Genomic DNA, 15,417 nt, shown 5'->3' with positions numbered 1-15,417 from the left:
AGTTCTGCCAGTCTGTGTCTTTTAATTGATGAGCTTAGGCCATTCACATTCAGGGTTATTATTTGAATATGTTTTGTATTCCTGGTCATTTTGTTTTATTTTTGGTTTTAATTTGACATTGTTTATCCTTTGATTGGCCTTTCCATTAGTATAGTTCCTCCCTTTGCAGATTTTCATCGTTGTTTCATTTTTTCTTCATGGAATATTTTGCCAAGAATGTTCTGTAGTACAGCTTTCCTATTGTAAATTCTTTTAACTTTTGTTTATCATGGAAGGTTTTTATTTTGTCATCAGCCCTGAAGCTTAATTTTGTTGGATATAAGATTCTTGGTTGGCATCCATTTTCTTTCAGAGCTTGGTATGTTATTCTAGGATTTCCTGGCCTTGAGGATTTGGGTTGAAAAATCTGCTGAGATCCAAATTTGTCTCACCTATATGTAATCTGATTCTTCTGTCTTGCGGCTTTAAAATTCTACCCTTATTCTGTATGCTAGTCATTTTCATTATAATGTGCTTTGGTGTAGATCTGTTATTATTTTGTACATTTGGTGTCCTCTTGTATTTGATTTTCCAATTTATTCTTCACATTTGGGAAATTTTCTGATATTATTTCATTGAAGAGATTGTACATTTTTTTCCTCTATCCCAATAAATCTAATATTCGGTCTTTTGATATTTTCCCATAATTCTTGGATGTTCTGTTCATGATTTCTTACTATCTTCATTGTGTGGTAAACTTGATTTTCAAGATTGAACATTTTGTCTTCATTGTCTGAGCTTCTGTCTTTCTTTTATTTTTTTATTTTTTATTTATTTTATTTTATTATTGGTCGTTCAAAACATTACATAGTTCTTAATACATCATATTACACGGTTTGATTCAAGTGGGTTATGAACTCCCACTTTTACCCTGTATACAGATTGCTGTATCACATCAGTTACCCTTCCATTGATTGACATATTGCCTTTCTAGTGTCTGATGTATTCTGCTGTCTGTCCTATTCTCTACTAACCCCCCTCCCCTCCCCTCCCCTCCCCTTTTCTCTCTCTACCCCTTCTACTATAAATCATTTCTTCCATTTGTATTATCTTGTCTTACCCCTCCTTTCCTCTTATATGTCATTTTGTATAACCCTGAGGATCGCCTTCCATTTCCATGCGATTTCCCTTCTCACTCCCTTTCCCTCCCACCTCTCATCCCTGTTTAATGTAAATCTTCTTCTCAAGCTCTTCGTCCCTACCCTGTCCTTGTTTACTCCCCTTATATCAAAGGAGTCATTTGGTATTTGTTTTTTAAAGATTGACTAGCTTCACTTAGCATAATCTGCTCTAATGCCATCCATTTCCCTCCAAATTCTATGATTTTGTCATTTTTTAATGCAGAGTAATACTCCATAGTGTATAAATGCCACATTTTTTTTATCCATTCATCTATTGAAGGGCATCTAGGCTGATTCCACAGTCTTGCTATCGTGAATTGAGCTGCTATGACCATCGATGTAGCAGTGTCCCTGTAGCATGCTCTTATTAGGTCTTCAGAGAATAGACCGAGAAGGGGAATAGCTGGGTCAAATGGTGGTTCCATTCCCAGCTTTCCAAGAAATCTCCATACTGCTTTCCAAATTGGCTGCACCAATTTGCAGTCCCACCAGCAATGAACAAGAGTGCCCTTTTCCCCGCATCCTCTCCAGCACTTATTGTTGTTTGACTTTCTAATGGCTGCCAATCTTACTGGAGTGAGATGGTATCTTAGGGTAGTTTTGATTTGCATTTCTCTGACTGCTAGCGATGGTGAGCATTTTTTCATGTACTTATTGATTGATTGTATATCCTCCTCTGAGAAGTGTCTGTTCAGGTCCTTGGCCCATTTATTGATTGGGTTATTTGTTATCTTATTGTCTAATTTTTTGAGTTCTTTGTATATTCTGGTTATTAGGGCTGTATCTGAAGTGTGAGGAGTAAAGATTTGTTCCCAGGATGTAGGCTCCCTGTTTATCTCTCTTATTGTTTCTTTTGCTGAGAAAAAACTTTTTAGTTTGAGTAAGTCCCATTTGTTGATTCTAGTTGTTAACTCTTGCTCTATGGGTGTCCTATTGAGGAATTTGGAGCCCGATCCCACAGCATGTAGATCATAACCAACTTTTTCTTCTATCAGATGCCGTGTCTCTGATTTAATATCAAGCTCCTTGATCCATTTTGAGTTAACTTTTGTGCATGGCGAGAGATAGGGATTCAGATTCATTTTGATGCAAATGGATTTCCAGTTTTCCCAGCACCATTTGTTGAAGATGCTATCCTTCCTCCATTGCATGCTTTTAGCCCCTTTATCAAATATAAGATAGTTGTAGTTTTGTGGATTGGTTACTGTGTCCTCTATTCTGTACCATTGGTCCATCCGCCTGTTTTGGTACCAGTACCATGCTGTTTTTGTTACTATTGCTCTGTAGTATAGTTTGAAGTCTGGTGTCGCTATACCGCCTGATTCACACTTCCTGCTTAGCATTGTTTTTGCTATTCTGGATCTTTTATTATTCCATATGAATTTCATGATTCTTTTATCTATTTCTACAAGATATGCTGTTGGGATTTTGATTGGCATTGCATTGAACTTATAGAGAACTTTTGGTAATATCGCCATTTTGATGATGTTAGTTCTGCCTATCCATGAGCAGGGTATATTTTTCCATCTTCTAAGGTCTTCTTCTATATCTTTCTTTAGGGTTCTGTAATTTTCATTGTATAAATGTTTCACCTCTTTTGTTAGGTTGATTCCCAAGTATTTTATTTTTGGGGGGGATATTGTGAATGGAGTAGTTGTCCTCATTTCCGTTTCAGAGGATTTGTCGCTGATATACAGGAATGCCTTTGATTTATGCGTGTTGATCTTATATCCTGCCACTTTGCTGAATTCATTTATTAGCTCTAATGAGCTTCTGTCTTTCAAATGATCTAATCTGTTGGTAATGCTTTCTATCAAGTTTTTTATTTGGTTTATGATTTCTGGGTTTTTTTTTTACCCCTTCAAAATCTCTATCTATTTCTTTCTTTTTTTAATTTTTTTTTTTAGTTTTAGATGGACACAATACCTTTATTTTGTTTATTTTTATGTGGTCCTGGGGATCGAATCCAGTGCCTCATGTATGCTAGGCAAGTGCTCTACAACTGACCGACAACCCTGACCCCCTCTATCTCTTTCTTGAAGTAATCTTTTGCTGTCTGTCTCTGTTATCTCTTTGTTGGTGTGATCAATAGTTGCCTGTAATTGCTCTCTTATCTCTTTGTTGGAGTGATCAATTTTTGCCTGTATTTGCTCTCTCAGGTCATTTTTTAATTTGCAGATCATTTTAATTATGTACATTCTGAACTCCTTCTCTGTCATTTCATCTTTCATCTACATCAATGGATTCTTTTATAGTATCTTGGTTTGTTTGTGGCATTTTCCTCCCTTGGTTTTTCATGTTGTCTATGTGTCTTTCTTTCTTGCAGTGTGAGTCTGAGGTATTGTAGTTTTTACCCTATAATCTTATAGTGTCCCTGCAGGTTATGAATACCTCACCTTTTAGGGGGAGATCAATGTTTAATGCAACTAATATGCAGCCATAAATCAATTAGATTCTATTTAGACATTTACAGTTTTGCTGCTGTAAACAGAAGTGTACAGTTATTTTCTGCTATATAGCCAGTAGGTTTGCATGAGGGTTTATAGTTTCTAGTGGTGGACAGAGAGAGAAAGGGGTGGGTAGGATGTGATGTTTATGAGATAGGATGTGTGTGAGAATATAGAGGTATTATAGATTATAGGACAAGTGGGGAATCAAAAGAAGTTGGCTGTTAGCAGGAGAAAAAAAACAACAAACAAACAAGAGGCAACCCCATGCAAGGCTCCCTGTTGCCTCTGCAACAGGATGGTGACTGTTAGCACACCTAGTAGGGACACCTCTGGTGCAACCTGGCCCACAGAGACCTTGGTAACTGTCTGCCATGTCCTAATTGTTGTCCCTAGATGGAAGTGGCCACGTCCCTAGTTGGTGGTGGCTAATAGCATCAAGCCCAACAGTACCTTGCTGTTGGGCTTCCAGGCCTCAGTTGGTACCCCAAGATGGAATCTGTGCCAACTAAAGATGGCAGAGGTCGCAGTGGAGGTAACCTAAGATGGCAGTAGAGGTGTCCCAAGATAGAATCAACCCCTTTCAGAGATGGGGTGGGAAGGATGGGCTGTGGGATGGGGTTGGGCGGCCTGTTCGGTTATTGACACACTGTGGCATATGGTGCTGCTGGCTGCCTCCTGGCCCTGTTTATTGTCCTGTCATGGAGATTACCATGTGGGAAGGGCTATGGAAGTGGCTGCAGTGTTCCAAGATAGAGGTGGTTTGAGTGCAGCCCCACGTTGGTGGGGTAGGGAACCTCAGCAGCTGCAGGGTGTTCCCTTCTGGACTCCTGGAGAGGAGGGGCATGCAGGGGTTCCAGGCCAGGCTTTGGGCACTGATGTGGTTTCTAATGATGAATCTGATGAATTTTTTTTTATCAGATTTGTTTGTCTCTCTGAGGACTTTCAGACTTTTCTCTTTGTTTTCGTCTTCTGCAGTTTGAATATGAGATGCCTTAATACTGATTTTTGTTTTGCTTTGGTGTTTATCTTGCTTGATAATGGGAGCTTTCCAGTTTGATAAGTATCAATAGTTTTAAAATATTCTCAGCTATTATTATTTAGATTATTTCTTCTATTCTTTTCTCCTTTTTTCCTTTGGGTATTAAAAGTATGTATATTTCATCTCTTGAATTTACTTCCCAAGGGCTGGGGTTTTAGCTCAGCGGTAGAGTACTTGCCTCGTTCGATTCTCAGCACTACATAAAAAATAAATAAAACAAATAAAGATATTTTGTCCATCTTTTAAAAAATATCTTTATTTAAAAAAGAAAGAAAGAAATTACTTCCCAGACAGTTCTTGGATGTTCTATGTTGTTTCTTTCTCTCTGAATTTCAGATTGGAATGCTTCTGTTGACCTATCTTTAAGCTCACTAATAGTCCCCGCCCCCTCTGTCCAACTTACTAATCAACCTATCAGAAGCATTCTTTATTTCTCTTACATGTTTTTGATTTCTGGTATTTCCTTTGGATTCTTAGAGCTTCCATCTCTCTGCTTAATTATTCATCTATTCTTGGATGTTTTCTGATTTTCCCATTAGAGCCCTTATTGTATTAATTATACTTATTTCAAATTCTCTGATAATTCAAACATTTCTGTCAAATATGAGAGTCTGGTTTTGTGTCTCTTCAGACTATGATTTTTTTCTTGTCCTTCAGCATGCCTTGTAATTTTTTGTTGAAAGCTGAAAATTTTTTTGGATAGTAGAAATAGTCTGGTAGTATAATACTTGTCTGTTATCCTGGCTAGAAATTGGGCTATATTTAGTTTGCTGTAGATGCCAGAAGCTTCAGATTCCTTTTGCCTGTGGGCTTTGCTTTTCAAAGTGAGTCTGCATCTTTCATTTCTTTTCAAATGTAATCCACTTTTACCATACTGGAGCCTTTTGGGGTGGTAGTAAGGGATAAGAGAGGGTGAGATTCACAATCCTGAGTCTCAGTATTTCATGGGCCTAACTTCCTGGCTGTGATCTTCACAAGCCTTTCTCAGTTTTGGTTTTCTACCTTTAGGTTTGAATGGAAGGCTAGAGGGGGTTAGAGTAGGTGAGATGTCATCCTTCTAGGTGGGATAAAGCTCTGGTAAAATTTTAGATGAACGCTTTGAGGGTATTTCACAATTTTTATTCTTTTCTCTTCTTCTGCCAGAACCACAGAGATTTTTCTCAGCTCTTCACTTAAAAAATCTGGTGGGGTTCCTGTGGTTGTAAAGTATATGAAAGTATGGTAGAGACCCCTAAAACTCTTCCCCCTCTACGAGTTTCTTACTGTCATACTCAGCCCCCAACAATTCCTCATGATGACCCTGCAATTGCTTGTATGAGTTGCTTCTGTTCCAGATGAGTAGATCTCATTTCTGACTCTCCCAATATATGTGTTTCTTCATATTTTGGGTGGCAGTTTGCTCGGCGATCTCAATTTTCTAACAGGTCCAAGAAAAGTCATTAATTTTCAGTTTGTTCAGCCTTTGTTCTTATCCTTGTAAAGGTGGCAATGATGACATCCAGTGTCTTTGCATGTTGGAGCTGACCTTACTATAGTTTTCCATGCAGAACAGACCTATTTATTCTTTATGAAGATGCTTACATGATTTTTGACATTTAAAATAAAATCTAAAACAACAAAACAAAAATGTAGCTTATTGGCTATATCTGGAAATCACATTTTTTAAATCAATACATAAATATTTATGAAATTAGTAAGTGAACTATCCGTAGGAATTTGAGAGTAGATTTTATCATGAAATTAGTAAGTGAACTATCTGTAGGAATTTGAGAATAGATATCTGTGAATCAACAATATGCCAGTTTTATACAGCTTTTTTTCCTGCAAAGTTTCAAATGAACTCAGGTATCTTCCCACATTATTAGCAAAGGGTTTTTAAGCTCTTATTAATTTATATTGAAAATTGGCAAGAAAAAAAAGCTTTCACTTTTTTAAAAAAAGGGTCTTTCTGAGAATAAATGAGCGCATTTTTCCTAATTTAAGATTGAGATTTAAGGCAGTAAAATGTGGGATTCAAAACAATTGTTAAATATTGTTTCTGATTTTACCTCCTTCTAACAATTTCTAATTCCATGGCATTACTATATTTAAAAATAGGGTAAGTAGTGTCATTAAGTTTTAAAATTTGGTATAATTTCAAATTATTTTAGCAGGTTATAAGACCTAAAATTCTGTTATATCTTCCATAGTAGCAGGGATTTTTTCCTTTATAGCTTATTTGTAGATAATAGTACAAAATTGTAGATGTATACTGTTTGGCATATTTTCTTCTTTCTGAAAACCACAACTGGTATAAGATTAGTGTTCTAATTCATATTTATTCAAAAGACTTATTACAATTGAAATTTTTGAAGTAGGAAATGTCTGTCCTTGGTAATTTAACCTGTACCTGAATTTTGGTATTCTTTGTCATCAGCATGAGCAGCATTATTAAGGAAAAGATTGAAATTCAGCTTTTTTTTTTTTTCTCTCTCTCTCTCTCTTTTTTTGTGGTGCTGGGGATTGAACCCAGGGCTTTGTGCATGCGCGTGCGGCACTTATTCTACCAACTGAGCTATATCCCCAACTCTGAAATCTGGCTCTTGAGTTATGAGAACTTCTTAAAATGCCAGATTCTTTTAAATACCCGTTTCTAGGCTCTTGAGGTTTTAATTAAAGCTTTTTTTCAAAAACCACATTTTTTAACCTTTTATTCTTTTTTTGCTCATTCTATTCTTAAACCATTTCCTTCTGTTTCTCTTCATTTTTTTTCCTTCAACTCTTTTGACTCCCTTTAGTATCTAGAAATGGTATTGGGGCACTAATCCAAGCCATTAAATGACCTGGCAAACCCATATACAGATGTAGTTCATATATTTTTGCACAATTTTCCAAGTGGAAAATTGAGTGTACTTGACCTTCTATCTTTATCTTGCTCATATAGAAACTTAAGAATTTAAAAAAACAAAAACAAAAACAAAACAAAAAACCCCACAAAACTCTTTCTGATATATATTAGGGTGAGTTCAAACTCTTGGACATAAGATATGTTTATATCTTGAATTAAAAGTTTTTAAAGAGGAAAATTCTCCCCTGAACTTTGGGAGAGGTTTCTATTCTGCTGCTTTCTCCCTGTTTTTTTTTTTTTTTTTTTTTTTTTTTGTTCTCAGTGGGTTAATTCATTCAGGGCTGCTTCTCTTTCCCTTTGCTTTTAAGTAAAATAATTTGTGGCTTTTAACCACACCACTTTGGGGGGTAGAATTTTGCTAACACATTAAAATCCATATCTGCCAGTAGAATCTCCTTTAAAGGCCATGTTTAGAAACTGAATTCTCACAACTGAAGGAACCTGACACAAAATAAATTGGTAAAGGGCATAGTTTTAAAAGAATAGCTGTTACTTCCTTAAAGAATTTAAATCAATTTATATAAATGTCTTTTATTGAAGCTACTTTGCACCAGAGCTTTCCTCAGTATATGTATTTATCTTTTTACTATGTATTTTTAAATAATTTTAAGGAACCATATATGTTCTGTTGTTTATTGAATAAGATTCCCTTCTTAACCTTTACTTCCTCATTAAATAATTTATACTTTGAAAATAAGGATTTGGTTATCTCCTTGATTCTATAATTGTGTATATTTTAGTACGACATATGAAATACAAAAGAACGAAATCCTTGCCTCCAGTGTATGTGTATTGAGGTTTTAATAATGTGAAAGGTAGGCAGTTTCCAGTAGATCAGCACTTGAGAACAGAGAGCTTAACCTGATTAAGGATTTTTAAAAAGGATTGTTCATGGTTTAGTTTTTCTTGTCCAGAGGTGACATTTTATATAGTACTGTTATTTCACTGAAGTTTGTAGTTTTTGCTTCCGGGTGATTTTGACTTCCTGATATTCTAGAAGTATAACATGTAAAATATACACATTTCAAAACACCGTTTAACAGACAATTAAAATTTAAAGGGTTAGAAAATCAGTGAGGGGAATGAGGTCATGAAATTAAACATCCAGAAAATATTTTTCTAACTGTTGCTTTGAGAAGAACTCTGTGGACACAAGATATGTTTACATCTTGGATTAAATGTCATTCTACTATTTAGAAATTTGTTTTAAAGAAATGTTTATAAAACATTTGGAAAATATCTTTTTTAGAGTTTATATTTTTTAAAATATAAAGTTGCAAAGGTCTTTAAAGATGTTTAATATTCTTAGAATTTCATTTTAACGTGCAAATGTACCCAGCAAGAATTTGGATGTAAACTTCTCTGGTACAGAATTTGTTATAATTAGTAAGGGAAAGTTAATATATTTTTGATTCTTCCCCCCTACCTTAATTGACTTTTCTTTAAAGTTGGTCATTGATCATCCTGTAGGCTACATTTAACATTACACTTATATAATTGATTACTTTTATCCTCTTCCCAATTCTTCTTTTCCTACCACTTAATTCTATGAACTGTTTTAAATCAAGCAAAACTCTTTCACTGCTTGTGCATATTCATTTGTTCAACAAGTAATTGAGTTTCTACACAAAGTCAGTTTTCATGGTGGGCACTGAGGATAGAAACAAGATTACCTGCACCCTTGTTTTCATAGAATGTATATTCTCTATCAGGGAAAATAGATACTCACACAGGTAGTTGTAATAAATCACAGGGTGTGATGGAGTGCACATCAAATCTAGATTAGGGTCACAGAGGACTTCCTTAACAGAGGAGACATTTACTAAGCTGAGACCTCAGAGTTAGGGCACTTCAGCATGTATGAAGGCCTAGAACACTGATGTGCACTAGTTACATTGGCAGAGTTATAAATAAAACATTTATAATAAGTGATTATAAGTCAGAGTTGTCTTAATAGTATTGAATAGCAGCAGACCTTCGTGTTTGTTTCTACAGTCTTTTGTGCCCCTTACTTTGAACCTTCTTCTGTCGCCTATTTCATTGTGTCCTTCCTCAGTTATTCCTGCATTTCTTTGCATCTTTGGTCTTTTTCTTTTTATTGTTTCTTCCTTTTTAGTATATAAATATGGTCAGCTTTCTACAAAATAGCTCCCTCTATACTTCCTCCTTTATTTTCTGTTAGACATAACCGTATTTGAAAAGTTTTTGTAGCCTTGTCCTCCCCATAAAAGACTAATTGCTATAGGAACTTTCCTCTTAAAAATCTAGCAAAACAGTGTGAAACAACCGATTTTTAGATATTGGAGAAAATCCAGTGCAGAACAGTGATGTCCTTTTACCTTCCGAACTTGTAGTTTTTGTTCCTTAAAATATACTTCATAAGTTAGTTAAAGATGAGGGAAGCCATTTATGATGTATTTTTTATTTTTTTGGTGCTTAAGGATTGAACCTATGGCCTTGAGCATGTTAGGCAAGCATACTACCAATGAGCCACATCCACAACCCTAAAGAAGCCAGTGTTTGGATAGATAAGTACTTTTTCATCAGGAATTAAGCCTTAAATAAATGAACTTGGTAAAAGATTTAATGGAGCCAGATGCAGTGGTACATACCTATAATCCCAGCTACTTGGGGGTTGAGGCAGGAGGAGCACAAGTTCAAGGCCAGCCTGGGCAATTTAGTGAGAACCCTGCCTCAAATTTGAAAATAAAAAAGGTATGGGGATATTGCTCAGTGTTAGAGCTCCCCTGGCTTCAATCCCCAGTACCGAAACAAAGATTTAATGCTTGTTTGTAGGAGGAGGTTAAATAAGGGTGCTTTTTTAAATTATTTGTTTGTTATTTTCTGGCACTGAAATTAAAACTGGGGTCTCACACATGCTGGGGAAGCACTCCACTGCTGAACTCCACCCCCAAGTTCCCAACCACCCTCCTTTTAAAAATTTTAATTTGAGACAGTTTATTTAGTTGCTCAGATTGGCCTCAAACTCAAAATCCTCCTGCCTCAACCTCCTGAGTAGCTGTGATTACAGGCATGTGCCACCTTACCTGGCTAGAATTTAATTTTAGATTTATAACAAAGCATTTAGTTTATACAAACATTTCTCATTTACTAATGGTAGTTTGCATTAGAGCTTTTCAAAGAATTTTCTAAGAATATATCTTTGACCTTTTAATATATTTTTCAAAGCATTTTAAGGGACTCAATACATTCTTAAAGTATCTACATAATTCTGAATGCCCAGAGTCTTGTGATTCACACATTTGGTAAAGCAGCATATGGGAGAAGGAAATGGAAATAACTAATGGGACATAGGTCTCAGCAATGGTGCTATCTGTCAGATTAGCAGTGAATCCTGGTGGTACCTTTTGATACTGTTTGGCAAGATCAATAGCAGTCTTTTGGTTTATTAGTATATCTTACTACTCTCTGAAATATCAGTTGGCTTTTGGTGATTTGGGGCCTAATAAAATTCAGAGGTATAATATTTTTTAAAAATCCATTTGTAATTTAAGGCAATTACTTTAAATATTAATCCTTTAGATATTTGATAATACTATGTTTAAATTGAATATAAATAGTTCTTTGACTCATGGTTTACCCAGCCAGTTTCACTTTATGTGTATCTTACAGACTTGGAACACTTCTTCATTTTCTTTCTTTCTTTCTTTCTTTTTTTTGTAGGCACATGAAGCAACATTGGAAGCTAGAGCCAGTCCAGAGATGAATGACCGAATTCAGCAGTTGGAGAGAGAGATTGCCAGGTACAAAGATGAATCTAGCAAGGCCCAGGCAGAAGTAGACCGCCTTTTGGAAATCTTGAAGGAAGTGGAAAATGAGAAGAATGACAAAGATAAGAAGATAGCTGAATTAGAAAGGTAAGGAGAGGGAAATTGAATGGGACTCACTGGGTTAGAAAAAGTAAAGTATGTATTTTTGAGGGCATACTTGTTTCAGTATTGTGTGCCTCTGAGTTTAGGGTCTTGAATGCTTGTTAATACTTTATTATCTACTTATTATTCTAAATCAGTACAAATTCTTTGTTGCAGTTTCTAAAAGGCAACATAGAAAGGGAGTAAATTGAGAAACTGTTGACCTTAAACAAAAGAGAAAGTATTCATTAATTGAAAAATTAAAGTTTTCAACTGACTAAGATAGAGTACAAATAACTACTTGCTTTTTATTATTTATTGTTCTAGATAATAAGAAAATGGTCCTCCTGTATAAGGAGTTAATATTGTATCATTGGTTTAGACCCTTTTGGCTGATCAGATGCTCTTTTGGGGTTGTGAATTTTTGACTAGGTTGTGGAGAAGCAAATTCTTACATCAGTCAATGAAGCGTGACATTTTAGGATAATTTTGGAAACGCAGATGTAATTTTTATGGGGCCTGAATTTGAATTCTTCAAAATGGGTATTTGAACAGATCCTGCCAGATATTTCTCTTAGAATTTTGTCTTTTTTAAATTACTTTATTCTGAAGACCAAGTATATGCCTGTTAATCTCTTATTTCATACCATGTATTTAACATGAACTCACAAGTGCATTGAGACAGCTCTTCCAGTAGCAATTGATTACCTGTGTTCTTCTAAACAGCCAGAAAAACTGACAGTGACAAAATGAAGTCACTAAGCTATGTGGCTTCTTGAGGGCTGGTTCTTAAGAATAATTTATTTTTATGTTCTTGAGGGCTGGGAAGTTTTAGATTACTTTCATAATTTATTTACTGAGTTTTAAATTTGGGGGGTGGTTATTGGTAGGCTTGTTATTTTCCACTGAAGTTATTTTTCCTCCCGTTCTACCCATATAATTTTGATTTTCAAGAAACCAAAACAATAAACTCCAACCCTCATAGTTTTACACTGTATGAAAATGTGAATAACATGGACTTTTGACCTGCTGGCACGTTTTCTCTTATTTTGGTATTAACTCTATTCTTTTTCTCTAGTTCTGGATAAGACAAATGGATATAATTCTTTAAATCAAAAATTTAAAACTAAGAACTCTTGATTGTAGACTATGCATTTTTATTTATTTGTTTTTCTAAAAATATCAATTTTATTTGTTTATTTATTTTTAAATGTGGTGCTGAGGGTGATCAAACCCATTACCTCACTCTTGCTAGGCAAGCACTCTACCACTGAGCTACAACTCAAGCCCCTGTGCATTTTTATTCACATTAATCTTTGCACTGTGTTCCTTCTCCAGCATGTGAGCATGCCCCATGTATATACACAGACACTCTTATATATTTACATTAATACATATCTGAATCTATACCTCCTTTTGCTTTTTTAATGGGCCTAAAATCAGCAGCAGTACTGCATAAACATTAAAATATGATACTTTTGACTGATTACTGACATCTCATTAAATGTATTTCAGAAGTTGCTTGAGAATATTTCATTTTTAAATGTGATTTTTTATATTGGAAATCTGCATTTGAAGCTGAGTGAGGTGGTCCATTGCTCATAAACCTAGCTACTTACGAGGCTGACACAGGATTCAAATTCAAGGCCAACATTGGCAACTTGGTGAGACCCTGTCTCAAAAAGAAAAAGACTGGGGATGTAGTCTAGGGTAGAGGAGTGCCTATTATTCATGAGTGCTGAAGTTCAATCTTCAGAACCACATTAAGAAAAGAAAAAGAGGAGCTAGGGCTATAGCTACTTACCTGGCATGGGTGAGACACTGGGTTTGAACCTCAGCACCACATAATAAGTAAATAAATAAAGTTATTAAAAATATGTATGTTTTTTAAAAAGAAAAAAAAATCTACGTTTTGAAAATATTGCTTGCTATTCCATGAAGCTTACTTGAAGAACATTATTGCATTTTGGGACTTATACTGATTTTGGGAGATGGACATAATGTGAGGGAGAATAAGAAACAGAACTAAGTCTATATCTTGTATCCAAAATACACCAAATAGCTGCTTTTAATAGTGACTTTGTTTTTCACTTTGTAAGAAAGAGTTATAAATGACCGATGTAACTTTTAGTGTATTGGAAAAAGCATAGTTCTAGCCTCTCTGCTCATGCACCTGTAATTTTGTTTGAGGATTGGAGACAAAGATTTTTGCCTATCAGAAAATAAAATAAAACTGCACACCAAAAAACAAACTAACAAACAAATGCAACATTTTTTCCAACTCAGTTTTTGCTGTCAGCTTTGTAATTTGTTACTCAGAAACATAGTTTGAGGTATTGAATAAACAGTAGCACCACAGAATTTGTGAAAGAGATCTACTATGGCATTCCCCACCCCCCTTGCAAACCAAATTACTTATTTATTTACTTATTTACTTACTTATTTATTTATTATGTGGTTTTGAGGATCTAACCCAGGGCCTTGTACGTGCTAGGTGAGCGCTTTATCACTGAGCCACAATCCCAGGCCCTCTATTATGGTATTTTATGAAGAGGAAACCAGGAGCCAAAGAAATTACTCCTGAAATTAAACAGTGGTGGAGCTGGACCTAATAGAATGGGGTTTTAAATTCCAGCTCAATTTTCTTTCTATTTCAACAAGATTAATTATGTTCTTTTTGGACTTACTGGCAACTATGAAACACTTCCTACCTCGATGGGATTTATTTTTTGCTCATTGTTGAACCAATGTCTTAAGCAAAAGTGTCTATAGATAGGATTATGACTTACTTAAAAACTAAGGTATATTTTAGTTTTACTTAGCTTTTGAAGGCCATTTTTTAAAGATGTGTTGACTTTTTAAAAATATTTTTATTAGTTATTGATGGACCTTTATTTATTTATTTGTTTATATGTGATGCTGAGAATTGAACCCAGTGCCTCACACATGCTAGGCAAGTGCTCTACCACTGAGCCACAACCCCAGCTCCTTGAAGGCCATTTTTAATAAACTGAACTGTGCTTATTTGGGGAGTTATTCAGTGCATTTTATGTTAAAGACAGCTGAGATTATGTCATATATTTGTTCCTAGATTTAGTACTGAGGTGCATGTGTGTGGCTGCTGTGTTTCTTACTAACCATTTGCTTCTTGTGTTGCCATTCCATTGTTTCCTGTGTGTATGTATGGGGTGTCTGTTTCCCTGTGTTTTATCATTTTGAGTTTCTTCATCTTTCTTTTGATTTGTCTTACCACGGTCCTGTTCCATTGGGGGTTTTTGTGTCTTTTTGTTTATTTGTGTGTGTTCCCTCTACCCATTGGCCATGCTGTTTCTCAGAAAGCCAGTCTCCCGCAAATTGTACCCTCCACACCAGGTTTCTGTCCCTGCACCACCTGGGGGGTTTGTTTGGGACTTACTGGGAAAGTGAGTGATATGTAAGGCTACCATCTTATACTAGAGTAAATTGCTGCTGCTGTTCTTGCTACTGCTGGGGCTTGCTGGGGATTTTGCTTGATCAGAATTAAAGAACAGCCAGTTACACTGTATTTCTTAGTTAACCTGCTTTTGGATAAAATCAGTCTATGTTCGTTCGGGTAAGGTTTTATACTGCTAGTTGAAATCATTTTAGTCTTTGTTTCCAGCTATCTTTTATGTGGTTGTGCTTACACTGGCTTGCCCTTTGAGTGGCTCCTTAACTGATAAAATTATTTCACCACATTTTAATTCAGCATATAGAATTCATTTCTAAAGGACATTGAGCAATCTTTTAAGTGCAAATATTAAAACAAACTATATTATAATTATTAATAGATTTTCATTAAACCAAAGAAAATTCTTAGTATTCTATGCATTTCATAGTACTTCTTATGTAAGAATTTCCAGTATGAAAAGATTTAGGTTATATCATGAAGTATTTCCACTTGTATTCTTTGTGGACTAGAGAAATAAATGAATGGTCCTTTCTAATGTTGACTCCTAAAGAAAAGAATAGTTCTTGTAGCAAAATGATT

General features: G+C 35.3%; 1 protein-coding gene across 5 annotated transcripts in view; it reads left to right on the top strand.

Annotated features, from left to right (window-relative positions):
• The window catches only part of Erc1 (ELKS/RAB6-interacting/CAST family member 1), a 522,872-nt gene that overhangs the window by 193,141 nt on the left and 314,314 nt on the right, over nt 1–15,417 (top strand). For all 5 annotated transcript variants that reach the window (XM_077798217.1, XM_077798220.1, XM_077798218.1 and 2 more), the window contains one exon: nt 11,221–11,414. In XM_077798217.1, coding sequence (XP_077654343.1) covers nt 11,221–11,414 — 194 coding nt within the window. The remainder of the gene's footprint in view (nt 1–11,220; nt 11,415–15,417) is intronic.

The sequence above is a fragment of the Urocitellus parryii genome, chromosome 5 (assembly GCF_045843805.1).
Source record: "Urocitellus parryii isolate mUroPar1 chromosome 5, mUroPar1.hap1, whole genome shotgun sequence".
Classification (NCBI taxonomy): Eukaryota; Metazoa; Chordata; class Mammalia; order Rodentia; family Sciuridae; genus Urocitellus; species Urocitellus parryii.
The sequence above is the reverse complement of the archived record's forward strand: the minus strand, read 5'-3'. Positions and strand labels throughout refer to the sequence as shown.